Source organism: Solanum lycopersicum, chromosome 12 (assembly GCF_036512215.1).
Source record: "Solanum lycopersicum chromosome 12, SLM_r2.1".
Taxonomy (NCBI): Eukaryota; Viridiplantae; Streptophyta; class Magnoliopsida; order Solanales; family Solanaceae; genus Solanum; species Solanum lycopersicum.
The window spans coordinates 4,350,796-4,369,153 of record NC_090811.1 but is presented as its reverse complement, the minus strand read 5'-3'; the positions used below and the strand labels follow the sequence as shown (position 1 = coordinate 4,369,153).

The 18,358-nt window shown below is 31.9% G+C and overlaps 1 protein-coding gene and 4 long non-coding RNA genes across 5 annotated transcripts; 1 reads left to right on the top strand and 4 right to left on the bottom strand.

Moving 5' to 3' along the window:
• Positions 1–804: 804 nt before the first annotated feature.
• On the bottom strand, positions 805–1,507 carry LOC112940457 (uncharacterized). Its single transcript, XR_003244655.2, has 2 exons — positions 1,299–1,507; positions 805–1,136 (listed from the first exon to the last, which is right to left on the bottom strand). It is a non-coding gene; the product is annotated as an uncharacterized lncRNA (long non-coding RNA).
• A 1,397-nt stretch (positions 1,508–2,904) lies between these two features.
• On the bottom strand, positions 2,905–3,593 carry LOC112940448 (uncharacterized). The gene is made up of 2 exons (XR_003244643.2): positions 3,263–3,593; positions 2,905–3,062 (listed from the first exon to the last, which is right to left on the bottom strand). It is a non-coding gene; the product is annotated as an uncharacterized lncRNA (long non-coding RNA).
• A 1,230-nt stretch (positions 3,594–4,823) lies between these two features.
• On the bottom strand, positions 4,824–5,511 carry LOC101262691 (uncharacterized). Its single transcript, XR_183311.5, has 2 exons — positions 5,217–5,511; positions 4,824–5,102 (listed from the first exon to the last, which is right to left on the bottom strand). It is a non-coding gene; the product is annotated as an uncharacterized lncRNA (long non-coding RNA).
• Positions 5,512–7,237: 1,726 nt separating this feature from the next.
• LOC138340553 (uncharacterized) lies at positions 7,238–15,900 on the top strand. The gene is made up of 2 exons (XR_011213121.1): positions 7,238–7,595; positions 15,664–15,900. It is a non-coding gene; the product is annotated as an uncharacterized lncRNA (long non-coding RNA).
• On the bottom strand, positions 11,508–13,052 carry LOC138340672 (uncharacterized). The gene is made up of 2 exons (XM_069292597.1): positions 12,094–13,052; positions 11,508–11,779 (listed from the first exon to the last, which is right to left on the bottom strand). Exons 1-2 carry the CDS (start codon positions 13,010–13,012, stop codon positions 11,745–11,747), a joined length of 954 nt encoding a protein of 317 aa, XP_069148698.1. The 5' UTR covers positions 13,013–13,052; the 3' UTR covers positions 11,508–11,744.
• Positions 15,901–18,358: the final 2,458 nt, after the last annotated feature.

The following is an 18,358-nucleotide window of genomic DNA, read 5'->3' as shown; positions in this document are numbered from 1 at the left end:
TTAGAGTTTATTTTAGACATTTAAGAACAAATTTATAATAATTAGGGGATTTTCTTATTTTTGTGTGTGTTACCCCATGAAAATTTTGATAATTTGACTTTGAATGATTTGTTTGGGAAACCTTAAAGAATTACTCTATTATAGGAGTTGGGTGAGTAGTATGTAAGTCTCATAACTTTTAGAGTCCATTTTGGATATTTAAGAGCCAATTATAGGAATTGGACTATTTTCTCAATTTTTATGTGTGTTATGCTGATATGACTTCTAAACGATTTTTTTCTGAAATTTTTACGGACCCTCTGCAGGGAGTATGAGGAGCAACACATCTAGTCTCATAATTTTTAGAGTCCATTTTGGACATTTTGGGGCCAATTTAAAGAAATTAGTCAATTTATCAGTTTCTCATATGTATTAGCCCATAAATATTTTAATGATACGATTTTGGACGTTTTTTTTTGTGAAACCTTTATAAAACCTTAACTTAATTTGGGTCATATTTTCAGCTGAAATTATTACACGTGTTAGTGATGTGGTACCACTTTTTGCCACGATGAAATTATTTTTCACGTGTTTATTTTTCAGAGAAACAATATAATACATACTATCACATATTACTTATGTGTGTTTCTCAAATTCATGAATGACATTTTAAGTACGTTTATAAACTTTCAAGTAATTTAAATGTGAAACTAAAAAGAAATATGTGTATTTTTGACATTTTACTTTTTAGCTTTATGTATTTTTTATAAGAACATTTTAAATGTACATAATAAAAAATACAAAAAAAAAAAAGCACAGAAAAGATTTTTACAAGATTTTTCTTCATTTCAAATTATAAATCCGTCCCTAAAATTACATAGAAATTTTAAGTACATATAAGAATTTGTACACTTATACCATCCAATACAAGGAAAGTGAGTTCGAAAGAACTCATTAATGTTACTCAAACTTTATATTTATACATAAATTAATTTTTTTAGAATTCAATAAGTTCATATTCTTAAAATAAAATCAAAAGTTCATAAATTTTAAATTCCAACTAAAGGCTCTGATTCAATACCGCACCTTTTACAAAACTGCCCCGGTTTTTCCTTATTCCGTTATCATGGGCTGTGGTGGCGGGGGTACCAACGGCTCTGTAAATCAACAAGAAAATTAATCTACTGTTAGAAATCATCTATTATATTAAGTCGATAAGTATGAAAAATAATTATAATAACAAATTTCGTATTGTCGATGACTAGAATTTGGTATAGGTAAAGGATATAAATTAACCGGGATTTGTCTATTACTACGACCTTTGTTTAAATTCATATTTGTTTCGAAATTAACAGATGAGAAGTTTAAGCTCCTCGATTCGTTTCTCACGCATCATGATAAAATAAGAAATATTACTAGAAAATTGAGTGTACTAGTAGTAATTTTCTTCATTATATTTTGAGTGGAATGTATTTTTGAGATATATGGATTGTAGACTTGTAGTTGAAAGGAAGAAGACTTATAATTTGGGAATTGTTAATATATTACTTTATAATAATCATACTTTTTAAGTTACGCGTTGTTGTCATAAGTTTTGAGTCAAACCATTAGTGTGAATGGAGGATAAAAAAGACAAACAAATTGTGCACTACTATCATATTCTTTTGTAATGAAAAAATTAGGTATTTAGACAAACATATGGTAGGTATGTACAATTGAAAAAAAAAAAAACATTGCATTTAAAGTTTCAAACTATTAATCATCAAAATTAATAAGGTGCAAGGCACTATTGTTTGTAGCAAGAAGAGAAGTATGACCTTTTAGTTGGTGTTACTTTCTCGCTTTTCATACCGGTCTATGATGTCTACTGATTATTTATTACAATCTATATCTGTTTTCTTGATGTAAATCCTAGTGGTAGTCATCAGTGTTGATTTGGGCCTGGTTGTGGAGATTTTCGGAGATTGAGGTTGAGCTGATGGTGTCCTAGTTCAATTTATCTCTTTTTTGTATATAGTTTTTGGATATCATTTTATTTTCGAGAAAAGTCTATATTTTTGGTCCAATTCTAAGACTTGTATAGTAACTTTGTACTAATGTCCACTAGGTCGTGAGTTCGAATTTTGTACCTCTGGCTTCGTAGATATTATTGTTCTTCTCTTTTTCGTTGTGTATCTTGTGTTAATGCTAAAAAGTTTCTCGTTAATTATTAACTATGCATGTTACTCGCTGTTCTGGCATATACATCGACTTACCTACTCATGAGTTAAGGTATGTGATATCATGAATCGAGTTTTCGAGTCGTGATGTCTATATATATATATATATCACCAAAAATGCACATACACTACTTATACCGTGATATATTTTCTTAAAAATAATTCAGAATTATGAATTAACTCAAATATATGTTGTTTAAAAATTATATTTGAAGTTAGATTATTTCAGATTCGCACCGCGTAGCATCTCATGTGGAGGGAAGAGCCCCGTACCAATTTCTTTTTCATACTTAAGGCTCAAATTCGAGACTTCTTATTAAGAAAAGAGCAGTCTCATTCACGATATCACTTTAATGATCATATTACAATTATTGTTAATGAACTTGTTAGGCATAATAATTCAACAGAATTAAATTCATCATATTATCATTATGGTGCATTGGACTCGAAATTAGTGATGTACCATGTTGATGCGATGAGAACTTGTAATATTGTGTTAAGTTAGTGTGATTATTTTATGTGGATGTGTTTCGATTTGATGTAAACGACTATTGAAGAAAAAGTGTTGGTCTGCTTTGTTAAATATTTCTTTATGTTTGCATAATTTAGGAAATACATAAATCGTAGGGGTGAATTTTTATATAGCTTCAAAGGGCACAAATATGTTACCTTCATGTATATATATATTTTTTAAATTGCTATAATATTAAAGAAAACAATGGATAGAATTTTCATTAATTATCATCGATAAAAATTATTTAAAAATAATATATTTTTTTAAAAAAGGAATTAAACTACAAAATCATCAAATCCAGGATCAGCCTTCTTCCTTATTTCACGATCATTGGAGGTGGACTTATAAATCTGCATTAAACACAAAAATAATAATTTAATGTTAGAATTTTTCATTAAAAAAAGTACATTCTTCGTTTTAATTTATTTATTATTTTTCAATTCTTGACAATATATTTAACTAATATTTAAAGCTAGTTAAATGAATTAGATCAACGTAACTTTTTTAAAAAATTAAAATTTAGATATTCAAAAAAAATATCTATGCGTACTGATGAGTATTAGTATTTGGCATTGGAGAAGGATTGGGTTTGAGTGTCTGCCTGATGCTGCGGCCTCGCACCTGACTCGTCTCTATGAAATCGGACAAGTTTAATATCCTCGATTCGCTTTGCATACACAATGATAAAGTAAGAAATATTACAAGAAAATTAAATATACTAGTACAAATTTTCTTCATTTTTTTTCCTTACACCTTATATGTCACACAAAATTAATGTTTGTGTTAAAATTGAGAAAATTGGGTTTGTTTGAGATTTGATATTTTGGAGTTGTAATTTATATACATTTTTGTTAAAGTATCCATTTGGCCATTTTCATTACGCGTTGTTGGACTTTACCAAATCTATATATTTTGAGTCAAAACACTTAATTTTTTTAATGGAAAATGTATAGTCAAATAAGACAACCATAGTTGATATTCATAAATTATGAATTATCGGCGTAAAGAAAATAATATTATTTTAAGAGACTGTTTGTTTGAACTAGGAAGAAAATTATGACCTGTGTATAAAATCGAATCAAATTGTAAATTGAGTCAGGTGAAAAAAAATTAACTAATAATTTGCTTTGACTTGATTTGATAATTAATAAAAATACGATTATATTTGGATTGGTGTGGACCTGAGACCAACCTAACTGACATTATTTATATAATTTCTTTTGAAAAAAATTATACATAAAAATATTTACTTTGATGTAATTTCTAAATATTACTTATACATTTTCATAAGTCTTAACGTATTTTTTCAAGTTTTTTCAAACTTATAATTTTGAATGTTCTAATAAAGGTTATAGTCCATACATATTAGTAACTCTTATAAAGCTTAATCCGAAATCAAATTTATAGTAATGCTAACAAAATAAATTAATGTAACGCTAAGAATGACAATAATATTGAATATTTATTTTTTAGCTTACTGATTTAGACATTTAAAATATATAATCTAATTTTAATTTTACTTTAATGTTTAATTATGGAATTAATACTTCTTAGACTTATTTTAGTATGATTTAATACTCATCTCATGTTTTGTGTTATTTTCTTAAGAAACACCTTAGATAATTGTATTTTGATTGGACTGAAAGAAATATATAAAACACAAGTTAATTATATATTTATATGAATACTTTGCCGGGATAATCCAAAAACCTGGAAAAAAAATATTAGGTTTATTAGTTTGGTTTGATTTAAAAGTTCGACATAAATTATTTCGTTTGGTATTTGAAAAACACACCAATCTGAAAAAATACAATGTTGAAAAATCTGAAAAAATCTAGATTTTATTAGTTTGATTTGAATTATAAATTTAAACTTTTTACATAAATAATTTAATTTAATATTTAAAAAATCTAAATCAATGTACAACAAGATAAGGTGCCAATGGTTTGCTTTTATACGTTATTTTTAAGAAATATATATATCATATACTAATTTCTCGTTTAGTCAATCATATAAGAAATTTACTTTCATATACTTCTTACTTTATTCCTTTGAATTGCTTATAAATAGTGATATGATTTTCTACTTGAATCAATACAAAAATCAATGCATAATATAAAGAATTATAATTCATTCTCACCATAATTTCTTTCTAGCATAATTTCCTTGATTTCGTAATCGAAATCTCTAACTAATTAAAAATAGAGCAATTCAACTATCGAAAACGAGAAACAAAGGTAAATACACAGTAAAAAAAATTACTCAATAATCTATAACCTCTGCGCGCCACCTGGCCCAATCATAGTAAAATATCCAACAAATTAAGCATTCAATTATTGGTTCTTCACAAGCTCCCTTATTAACTTATCAACGGTGGTGGAGTATAGTCACTGCGTAAACAATAAAAATGTAAATATGTTAGATAGATCTATGATAAAAGAGTAACCAAAAAAATAATTTTAGAACGATGAATAAGTATTTCTTATCAAAAATTAGATGCATACACATGATCACGAGTATTTGTTGTTGGTGAAGGGTTGATAATAATCGGAGTTTCACGATTACTGCGACCTCGTATAACACCTTTGAATGTAGTTGAAGATAAGTTCTCCATGTCCAAAAACACCCTGGCTTCACTTTGTAGACACCATGATATAATAAGAAAATTTATAAGAACAATATAGAAAGTATAAGGAATAGAAACCTTGTTCATTTCTTGATTACAAATTGTCAATATAATCATGTATAGAAGTAGCTAGATGTGCTTGTTATATATAATAATGTTTATGGTCACATCACACACAACACACACACACACACATATATATATGTATTAAATTAAAATATCAACATCATTTTGTGTTGTAGTTCACTTGCCTCCCATAACTTTTACCAATTGATCATGATGTCATTGGTTGGAAAAAAGGATGTTTATTTTTATGCTATATCTCAAAAAAAATACATAAATATGTTCTTTAATTTAAACTCAGTTTATATTAAGATTTTTGAATTTGAGTTGCGCATAAGTAGATATTTAAATTTGTATAAAGTTAAATAAACACACACGTTCTACGTGACATCCTACATGACAATTTCATCCTACGTGATGTTTGATGTGTACTATGTCACGTAGGACTTATGTATCTATTTCTTCAACTTTATACAAGTTAAAACGTTTACGTGCATACCCAAAATTGAAGTGCATAAATGTGAAATAAAACCAAGTTAAAAAACACATTTATGTATTATATTTTTTTAAAATTTGAATTGTAAATACGCAAGAGACCTCACTTTTTCGAAATGATTTGGTATTTTTGTAGTCTTTTATAAACTTATTTTTAGTTTATGTATTTTTTATGAAATATTCTTCATTTTTTTAACATAAATATTTTTTTAAAATATCAAAAAAAAATTCTATTTTATTTGTAAATAATCATAATAGATCATTTCCACAATTTCTTTTTAAGTCATTTTGTTAATTTTTTTTTTAAAAAAAATTTAGACCCTACTAACTTTAGTGTACCCTAGACTTTTTGAATTTTGAAGTCCCTACAACATGCATAAGTTTGATTTTTGTTTGTTTGAGAAAAATAAAAGCTACGCGGTTTTGATTAGTTCTTTTGCATGTACGTTGACATATTCCATTGTCTCAGTAAACTAAATAATATACTGTTAATTAATTTAACAAAATTATTTGAAGTAATAGAACTCTTTCAAAGAACAGGCATGAAAACATATAATCAAGATATTGCTTGCCTTCTACAGATTAATTACTTCCTCTGTTCGCTTTTAATTGTCATAGTTCTAAAATTCATTTTTAATTGTCATAGTTTTTTTTAGAGTCAAACGATAAGAATTTTGATAAGCATTTTACTAAAATGTACTTTTTCATAATATTAATATGTAAAAAGTTGCAATTTATAGTACTTTTTGTATAACTTGTGAATATCTATTTTTTTTGTTTAAAATATCTAATTAATGTAATCTAATTTAACTTTAAAAATTAATCAAATTAACTTTCGAAAAATGCGACATAAACAATAAAAAATGAATGGGGATAGTGTAACAACCTGAAAATGACTTTGCTAAGTAATGCTTTAACGTACCTAGAATGCCTAGAATAGACCGCGTTCACACGAATTGATGCGCGTGGAACCAGACCTCTAAACCTATGCATCAGCCAAGCCAACCAACTTAGTGAGTTAGTTGAGTTAGGCAAGGTTGGGTCCAGCCATGTAGGACACCTGAATATTAAGATTCACCCGGATGAGTCTTAACCGGACTTGAAAGGGGTAATCTTAAGTTTGGAGGATCTAAGGGTAAAATGGTCTTTTTCAGGCTAAGAATAGTATTGTAATTACCCTAAATATTTAATTAAGTAATTAATTAATGAAAATGGTGGACAATTCGGGTGGGATTGACCCATTTTCGCGAGTTAGGCTTCATCCGGGTTCAATCCTTGGTGAAAGCAATGTTAAATTGAATTAATTAATATTAATTATCTGATTTAAGTAAGGGCGTGATGAGTAATTTCACCTAAACCTTAAAAAATAGATTTTTAATTAATAAATAACAAGGAGTCCTAGTTTGACTAAGTCTTCAACTAAAACTCCTACACTTTCTCTCATCTCTCTCCATTCTCATTCTCACGACTTTCTCCACTCTCTTCTCACGTTATTTATCAGCAAAAAAAACAAAAAAATCAAAGTTCATCACTTGAAGAACTTGCACACAAAAACTCAAAAAAAAGAAGCTAAACTAAAAACGAAAAGCAAATACATTGTTCTTGACGGGTTGTGCTTAAAGTTTGATGGTGAGGCTTTGGTGTCGTGGAGTTGGCTGCCATTGGATCGATTTGAAAGGTGTTAAACGACGAAAAAAATGTATGGATTTTCTTCCTCTTGGTCCCTTTCCCTAGAGACCCCTAAGATTCAGTCGAATTCTAATCCGAAAACTAGGAATGTTCCCCTTTACATGTCCCTGTCACTAGCTCCCAACGAATTTGTAGGTTGGGTATGTTTTGCTAGTAGAATTTAGAGATGTGATGTGATTTCGTGATGATTATGTTCAATTATTCTAAGCATGCTTTTCAAAACTATGTGTTAAACGTGTGTGTATGCATTGTGTATGTCGTGGCTTTGGTCATGGGTTGAAGTGTGTAATATGCATGTTAATTCTTGTGTTTTGTATGCAATTACTAGAAGTAAATCGTGATGTTCATAAGTGGTGTAATGTTGCTGAATTGAGTGAAAATCTTGATCAAATGTAACCACGAAAATGCACAAAATAAACGTACAATATGGCTAATGAATTGTCCAAAAATCTAATGTATAAATGTTGAGGAAATGGACTGGAAAGTGTGATCAAATTTTCAGATTTGCTGGAAATTTGGTTCGGCCAAGTTACTGAAAAAATTGAGTTTTTTTTTTTAAAAAAAAGTATGAGGTCATTGGGATTAAACCCAATACCTCACCATATGCAAACTATTAAAAATTCAATAATAAAAATTAGGTACGGGGGATTCGAAATGGGGTAAGTCTCAAGTGAAGGAATGTGGGGATCGAACCCACAACCTCTTCGATAGGTTAGGGAGATAGGAGAAAAATGAAAGAAATTAAATAAGGGGTGTGGGAATTGAACCCACAACCTCTCGAATAGGTGAGGAAGTTCGGAGAAAAATTAAAGAAAAAATAAAATGAGGTTGTGGGAGATCGATCCCACATCCTCTTGGTCTCAATCGAAAAAGAGAGGAAAGAAAAAGAAAGGAAAAAGAAGTGTAGGTGTTGGGATTCGACCTCAAGTCTCCAAGATGAAAAATATATGTTCGTTAATGAAGGAAACGCTTCATAAGAAGAAGAAGAAGAAGAAGAAACGCAGCTAAGAAGAAGAAGGAGAAGAAAGTATTGTATATTTTTCTGAAAATTGTGTATGAACATGTACAATGAATGAGCTTATTTATATAGCTCTTTTTCACTAACTAACTAATAACAAACTTATCTAACTAACAAAGGGATAGGTTTGTTATAACTACCATTATGTAAAAAACTGTTTTACCCTTTTATTATTTCTAAATTGCATAGCCTTTCTATATTACAACACTCCCCTTCAAGCTAGGAGGTGAAAAGATATTCAAAACCCCTAGCTTGGATAACAAGTGTTCATGTTGAAGTCTAGATAACCCTTTTGTCAATACATCAGCTGGTTGTTCCTTGGTAGAAATATATTCAACTTTAATCAACCCCTTTTGTAGTTTTTCTCTTATGAAATGACAATCGATTTCAATGTGCTTGGTCCTTTCATGATAAACTGGATTAGCAGCTATCTGAATAGCAGCCTTACTATCACTATATATATGAACTGGTATTTGAATCTTAGTGCCTACTTCTTTCAACAATCCCAGCAACCACACCAATTCTGAGATAGTTGAAGCCAGACTTCTATGCTCAGCTTCAGCTGAGCTTCTTGACACTGTTGTTTGCTTCTTTGCCTTCCATGATATTAAGGATTGTCCAATCTTAATCATATACCCTGTCACAGACTTCCTAGTGAGTGGACAAGATGCCCAATCTGCATCACAAAATGCAGTAACTTGTCCATCTGATTCACTTGCTAATAACAATCCTTGACCAGGTTGTTTCTTCAAATATCTGATCACCCTTAATGCAGCATCAAGATGAGACCTTTTTGGTTGCTGTAAAAATTGACTTAATGTCTGTGTACTAAAATATATATCTGGTCTTGTCATATTTAAATACAACAACTTGCCTATTATTTTTTGATATGCTGTCTGATCAACCAAAGGATCATCTGATTCTTCTTGTTCCTTGTTCACATGCTCATCATATAGTTTAGAAGTTAGTTTGACATTGATATCAATAGGTGTTCCTGCAGGCCTAGCTACAGTCAATCCAACCTCAGCTATCAGTTCCAGAGTATACTTTCTTTGATGCATTAATATACCAGCTGCTGATCTGGTAAATTCAATGCCTAGAAAGTATTTTAATTCTCCTAAATCTTTCATCTTGAATACTTGTTGTAAAGCCTTCTTTGTGTCTTCTATTAGTTTCAGACTGTTGCCAGTAATTAGCATATCATCCACATACACCAACACTAATATAGTTCCCTGTTCTGACTGATTGATAAACAAGGAATAATCATGTTGGCTTTGTTTGAACTTGAGATTGCTAAGAGCTTCAGTCAACTTTTGATTCCACTGGCTTGGAGCTTGTTTCAAACCATATAGGGACTTTGTTAGTCTACATACTTTCTCCCCTTGACTGACAAATCCCTGAGGTAGCTGCATATAAATTTCATCATGTAAATCACCTTGAAGAAAAGCATTGAATACATCCATTTGGTGGATATGCCAATGCCTAGCTGCTGCAAGAGAGACCACAGTTGTGACTGTCACCATTTTAACCACAGGTGAGAAAGTTTCCTTGTAATCTATTCCTTCTTGTTGAGAATAACCTTTGGCCACTAGCCTTGCTTTGAATCTCTCTATCTCCCCTGATGAGTTATATTTGACTTTATAAATCCATCTACATCCAATAGCCTTTTACCCTTTAGGTAAATCAGTTAGCTCCCATATATGATTACTTTCAAGTGCTTGAATTTCATTCTGCATGGCTTCTATCCACCTCTCATCATGAATTGCTTCTAGATAGGAATCAGGTTCCTTAACAACAGAAGTAGCTGCAATATAACTTTGATGTGTAGGTGAAAGATGAGCATAGCTCATGTAATTTCCTAAAGAATATATGACATCTTTTTTAACAGTCAAAGACACAAAGTCTTTCATCCAAGTTGGTTTAAGCTTCTGTCTGACAGACCTCCTAACATTAGTAAGAGTTGCAGTCACTTGACTTACCTCATTATCAACAGTTGGAGACTCTGAATGATCTACCTCATTAAAAGAAGACATAGTAGGAGTCTCATGAGACACATTAGTAGGAGAACATCTGGAAACCTTAGAACTTGTACACTGTAAATCATCACTTAGCATATTTGATACTTGCATAGGATTCACAAACACTTTTTCTTGTATTAAATGATCCATTTTTGCAAAAGGAAATAAGTCTTCTCTAAACACCACATCTCTACTTGTGAAAAATGATTTATCAGTGAGATCAAGAAGTATATATCCCTTTTGTATTCCTGAATAACCCATGAGAACTGTTGGTCTTGATCTAGGCATCAACTTATCATGTTCTGTAAGAAGTTTAGCAAAACATAAACATCCTAGAGTTTTGACATGAGACACAGATGGTTTACTACCATACAACCTTTCATAAGGAGTATCAAACTTTAGTACACTGCTTGGTAACCTATTAATAATATATGCAGCAGCTAAGAGGCAATGACCCCAATATCTAATAGGAATGTGAGCTTGAATTCTTAAGGCTCTGGTAATTTCAAGTAAGTGTCTATGCTTCCTCTCAGCAACTCCATTTTGCTGAGGAGTATATGGACATGATCTTTGATGTAGGATTCCCAACTCTGCAAATAACTTGTGACAACCTGAGTTTACAAACTCAGTACCATTATCAGTCCTTAAAATCTTAACTCTTTTCCCAAACTGAGTTTGAACAAATTTCAGAAATGTTTGAATAGAGCTACACACAGCAGACTTATGTGAGAGCAAAAACAACCAAGTTACCCTTGAGAAATCATCCACAATTGTAAGAAAATATTTCTTGCCATCAATAATAGTTGTGTTATAAGGACCCCAATGATCAACATGAAGTAGCTCAAAACAAGCAGTAGTTTTAATACTACTTTAAGGAAATACATTCCTTGTTTGTTTAGCATATGGACATACAAGACACTTAGAAATTCTACAAGCACTTTGCTTATTCACTGAAAACATTCTAGACAAAACTTTTGATGATACATGACCTAATCTTTTATGCCATAACACCATGTCTGCTTCCTTGACATCATGAGCAGCAAATGCAGTCTCAACTTCTTTTTCTTGACCAGTACACTGAGTGGTTAAGTGCTTTATTAGTAAGTACAAGCCTCCTTCCTCCTTACCAACTTCTTTCACCTTCCCACTGTAGAGTTCCTGGAAGACACAAAAATGAGGAAAGAAGGTAACAGAACAACCTAGTTCCTTAGTAATCTGACTAACTGATAACAAGTTATACTTGAACTCAGGTATGTGAAGCACATTTGATATAACACTTCTTGGTGACAAACTACAAGAACCAAGGTGAGACACTTGAGTAGTAGTACCATTAGGCACATATACAGGCTTAGAGACTTCAAGTTCATGCACAGTATTTTTATTCAACATATTCAAGCTGGACACCATATGGTTTGTTGCACCAGTATCTATAATCCACATGTTACTGTGTTCAGAAACAAAAAATGTTTTACCTGTAGTGTTTGCAGTATTACACACAGCAGGCTCAGACTTTTGTTGAACCATTTTTAGAATGTGATCATATTGATCCTTTATAAATGTACAACCTTGAAGCAACTGTTGAACCTCTTTCTCTGCAACACTTACTGTTCTATTAACACTTGTAGTTCCTGATGAAGATTGATGCTGCTCAGATATATTTTCCCATCCTGGTGGAGGAACAGTGGTGTTCATTCCATAGGTAAGATTTGCATGTGTTAATGGTGTGTGATTATAGTTGATGTTTCCAGTAGTACCATATGCAGAAGAAGGTCCTTGAACCTTTCTTTTGGATTTAAAATCAGGAGGATAACCTACAATCTTGTAGCAGAACTCTTTGTTGTGACCCTTACACTTGCAAAAATCACATATCAACAGAGTATTCCTTTTAATTTTCTGACTTACACTTGAACTACTACTTGCCCTAGAATACAAAGCAACTGATGATTCCAATGCTGCATAGATATCATTAACACCATTAACTACAGCCTTTTGATTCTCATCACCAACTATCATAGCATAGGCATAGTTGATTAATGGTAGTGGATCCATCATCAAGATTTGGCTTCTTGATTGATGATAGGATTCATTTAATCCCATTAGAAATTGATATAACTTCTGCCTATTCATATGAGCAACAAAACCTTTGGATATTTCACAATTACAACAAGGAGATGGCACCAACACCTCAAACTCATCCCACAAACTTTTCAGTCTTGTATAATATATGGAAACAAAAACTGTACCCTGTTGCAATGTAGTAATATCTTTGTGCAAACTATATGTTCTAGAGCCATCTACTCTATCAAACCTTTCCTTTAAATCAGTCCAAACATCAAAAGCACTAGAAGCAAATGCAATTCCACTTAGTAAACTCTTGGATACAGCATTCATTAACCAAGATAGGACAATAGCATTCACTCTTTCCCATTGCCCCCACATTTCTTTACCAAACTCTTCCTTTCTAGCAGTTCCATCAATTAAGCCTATTTTATTCCTTCCCAGTAGAGCTATTTTCATAGATCGACTCCACAAAGTATAATTCTCAACACCAGTTAACTGAAATGAGATAATACTCATACCACTAACATCAGTAGGATTAAGAAACAAAGGATGATTATAATCGATACCTTGACTCTGCCCAGAACTAACATGTGATCTGCTTTGAGTCGTATCTGCATTCTCATCCTCAACTGCCATCTGAAATACAACAGTCAACTCTTGGACTTGAAATTGAAACAATTACTGAAACTCAAAACCTTTTCAACAAAACTCTTGTGAATCTATGAACCAGTAGCTGATTCTTTGATTCTATGGATTTTCCAGCAACAAACGTCTGTGAATCTTATGAATCAACAAGATTCTTTGATTATATGGATTCTCCAGCTTCATCAATGTTTACTGAGAAGCAGTGGCTCTGATACCATATTCGTTAATGAAGGAAACACTTCATAAGAAGAAGAAGAAGACGAAACGCAGCTAAGAAGAAGAAGGAGAAGAAAGTATTGTATATTTTTCTGAAAATTGTGTATGAACATGTACAAAGAATGAGCTTATTTATATAACTCTTTTTCACTAACTAACTAATAACAAACTTATCTGACTAACAAAGGGATAGGTTTGTTATAACTACCATTATGTAAAAGACTGTTTTACCCTTTTATTATTTCTAAATTGCTTAGCCTTTCTATATTACAACAATATAAACCAAAAATTTAAAATGAGACTAAGTGTTGCTCAAGGGATTTGAAATCGAATTCCCTTGCCCAATTCCGTATTGATACATAAGTCTTACGTGAATAAATATTTAATAAATGCTGCCTATAGGAATCGAACTCGAGACTGTGACATACTTACAAGATGCATAAGTCTTGTACCACATAATCTTGGGTAAGTATGAGTCACTTAGACGAATTATGAATGAAGCCTCATGGCTTGTACGTATGGATTCATAAGTCCAACGTACGTTTAAAAGTAAGTGAACCTAAGATGTATGTGGTAAATTGATGTGACTCCAGGGGGGTTAAGTAAGAATGTAAAACACACTAAAAGGCCAAGTGCATTGGCATATGACGAAATGAACATTCACGTAATAATGTGAGTAATTATGTTATACTATGATGCTAATGAAAATAGTGACAACATGACTATAGGCTAGTGCAAGTTAGACAAGATGCATCTATGCCTAAAAATCAATGTCACTAAATGAAATTTCTAAGAGATTATATTTATGCTAAACGATGAATAAACAAAGAAAGAGTGGCTACATGAGGATAGGATAGTACAAGTGAGACAAGTTATATCTACGCCTAGAATCAATGTCCCTCAATGTAAATTCTAAGAGAGAATATGTATGTTATACGATAAACAAATAATGAAAGGTGAGTAAAGATGAAATGAAAAGATGTTAAGAAAGAACATGGTGACACCACAATATGAGGCTAGTGCAAGTGAGACAAGTTGTACCTACGCCAATATAAGGTCACCAAAAGTACTCACCTAAGAGAGTATTGAATATTAAGAGACAAGTCTCAATCACACTCTATATGTAAGTGTAAGGACAATTCACACTTAATGCAAAAGAAGAGATGATAAATCATCTAATGAGTTATGACTAACTCATGCTAGAAGCAAGCTTCGATGATGTATGAGTTGAATGTAAATAGGAACTTTAGACGGAGCACCGATAGGCTAGCTATGAGTGTTGATGCCTTCTTTCGGGAAGGACGGAGGTTCACGTAATTCTCATGAGATGAGACTGTCTACCAAGGTGGGTATGAGTCTCCCTAAATCTTTAAGTCTTTGAACTATGCTGCCAACAAAGGAACTAGCTAGTGGTTTTTCACCTAAGCGAGCTAGGGATGTTTTGGTTTCACCTTGGCCAGTGACTCCACCTCTTTTCGGTGTGGGGAAGACACCGGATTTCATGATGCTCACATGATCTATGTCGGTTAAAGTTGAAGTTCCTCAAAGTATGAAAGAAAATGAAATGAATTATACCAAAGGTGTTTAGATAGGATAATCAAGAGGTGAATTAGACTCAAGTAATGACACTAGGCCATTCTTGGTCATTGCACAGTGAACCCGATGAGAGTCTTAAACAATATCCTAGGTATAGCTAGTATTCACACCAGCCTACGAACGAATAAAAGTGAAGTACGTATGAATAAATGAAGCAGACTCTGTGTTTGCTAAAGAAGGCTCCCTAGTTGAAGTCCCATATGTTGAGCCCTCATTTTGGGAAGTCCTAATGTTAAGTCCGTGATTTCAAGGTCTCACGGCATATGAACGAATGATATGTAATATATGTACGTGCTATATGAAATATGTTATGTATTATGTGTGATATGAAAAGAATGATGATGCATATTACTCTCATAGCATGACTTTCCTAATCTAATTTGGCAAGTCCAACTGACTTGGTTTTCCATAACTCATATCGTTAGAAGAGAGATCTTCTTAATCATGTATGTCCTTGGTGTGTACTTGCATACACCCATGCTTAGTACAAGTGTGTACTAATCTCATATATTATACTATTTTAGGTGCAGGTTCAGGAGGGTGTTGAAGACATTCATTACAGCTATTCGGACATCAGAGCTTTATATCTCGACGTGGTACGTCCCCATGCATTCGAGGACGCTTGCTGCTATGTTTCTAGTTTAGTAATAGGTTTAGGCTAGTGGAGCATGTTCCACTAGTATATCTTTCCTATTTTGTTCACACTTATGTAATGGTGCAATTTTGGCAATTTACTTATGCTATAAGACTATTTATTTCAAGATTGAATGATTCTTTATTAGATGGTTGATACACATGAGCAATGAACTTTATACGTGTATGCATGTTATAACTCTGAAGTCTATGTACACTTTAAACAAAATAAAAAGTTTCAAATTTTCCGCTAAAATTAACCTAACGAATGTAATGACGACGTAAGCAGGCTTGTTTGCGACATCTGAGAGGTCAACGACACCGGTTTCGGCTAAGATCTAGACCCCAGTCATGATAGATAATATATAAATTTCCAACATTTAATTAGGTTGGGTCAATATTAATTTTACATTCAATTTCCACAACCATAGTTTTCAATGATTTGTTTGAGAAGCAAAAGTTTTAGTTGTTTTTACCTTCTATTAAGATTTGTCTTAACAATGTGAAAAAATTTATGGTTAAGTGGAGAAATCTTAATTACATCTCTCGTTAGTGATGAAGTCATCCTTGTTCAAAGTGATATCAAATTGACGCCCTTCGTTAAAAATTACTATGTACATAGTAGGATTTAAAAAAATTATGTATAGACAAATATGAAAGTCTTTATAAAAAAAATTTAGAAAAATATTTGGATGCTTCGAGATATCAGATCCATGGGTTAATATACAAAAAAGATCAAGAAAATTACGTAATTCTTAAAAGTTGACAAGTAAATGTGAAAGTATGCTGAAAAAATGGTGGTACTACGTAATGCTTTTCCAATTCATTACAGAGGTCATTATAAAATTAAAAAAATTTAGGTGCTCCGAGGCTCCATATTCATCGGCTAATACACAAAAAAATCAAGAACTTCACGTAATTTCTAAAAATTGGCTAGTAAATGCAAAATATGCCTGAAAACAGTAGGATTGCACGTAATACTTCCTCAACTCATTATGGAAATATTTATAAAGTTTTCTTTAGAAAAATATTAGGTGCTCTGAGACCCCAGATTCATGGACTTATATACACAAAAAACACAAGAAAGTCGCGCAATTCCTAAAAGTTGGCTCGTAAGTGCAAAAATATATATGTCTGAAAAAGCAGTCAGACAGTATGTAATTATTCCCCAGCTCATTTCAAAGGTCCTCACAAAGTTTTTTCAGAAAATAATATTCGGTGCTTCGAGGCGCCAAATTCATGGGTTGATGCACACAAGTCACAAAATCCAGGAAAGTCATGTAATTCCTAAAAGTTGGCTCTTAAATGTGAAAATAAGATTAAAATAGTGGGAACCTCCGTAAGCTTCTCCAACTCATTACACATGTCCTCATAAATACTCCGAGGCGCCAGTAACATGGGCTACTATACACGAAAAATTATGAAAGTCGTGTAATTATTAAAGGTTGACTCTAAATGCAAAAATATGCCTAAAAATGGTGGAATCGTACGTAATGTTTTCCTATCTCAATACGGAGGTCCTTATAAAAAAAATTCAGAAAAAAATATTAGGTGCTCTGAGGCGCCAAATTCATGGGTTAATGCACACGAAAAACCAAGAAAATCGTGTAATTCCTAAAAGTTGGCTCTTAAATGTGAAAATACGTCTTAAAAATGGTGGGGCTGTACGTAATGTTTCCTCAATTCATTACACAGGTTCTCATAAAGTTTTTTTCAAAACAAAATTTGGATGTGCAGAGGTGCCAAATCCATGGGCACTATGCACAAAAAAAAAAGAAAAACGCGTAATTCCTAAAAGGTTTTTTGTAAATGTGAAAATAAGCCTGGAGAAAAAAAAGTTGGACGGTATATAATGCTTCCTGAACTCATTATGAAGGTCCCGTAAAGTTTTCTCAGAAGAAAAAAAAATTAGGTGCTCCGAGGTGTCAGATTCACACACATGAAAAATTAAAAAAAAATTGCGTAATTCTTAAAAATTGTCTCGTTAATGTCAAAATATGTCTGAAAAAATGATGAACTGTACATAATACTTTCTCAACTCATTGCGGAGGTCCTTTGAAAATTATCTTTAGATGCTTTGGCTTATTTGTATGTTTTCATATTAAATCATAGATCTGACACATTGAGTAGCATAACTTTACAAGATATTTCAATAATTGATATTTGACATAATACATAAATATGTTCTTTAACTTGACTTTAAATTACATTTATACCCTTCAACTTTGGATGTGCATAAGTAAACATTTAAACTTGTATAAAGTTGAACAAATAGATACACATGTCCTACATGTCATTTTTCGTCCTATGTGGTGTCATACGTGGATTGTTCCGTGTAGGACTCATGTGTCTATTTGTTGAAGTTTATACAAGTCTAATGCCTACTTGTGCGTACCATTTGAAGGGCATAAATATAAAATGATGTTAAGTTAAAAGACACATTTATGTATTATGTCCACTTCGTCTCATTTCATGTGAAGGTGTTACTGTTCAAAAAGTTTGAGGTTTTTAATTCTTAGTGTAAGTTTATTAATATTCTTAAAAATATTTTGAAATTCATAATTATAAATTTGCTTTTGTCTTTGG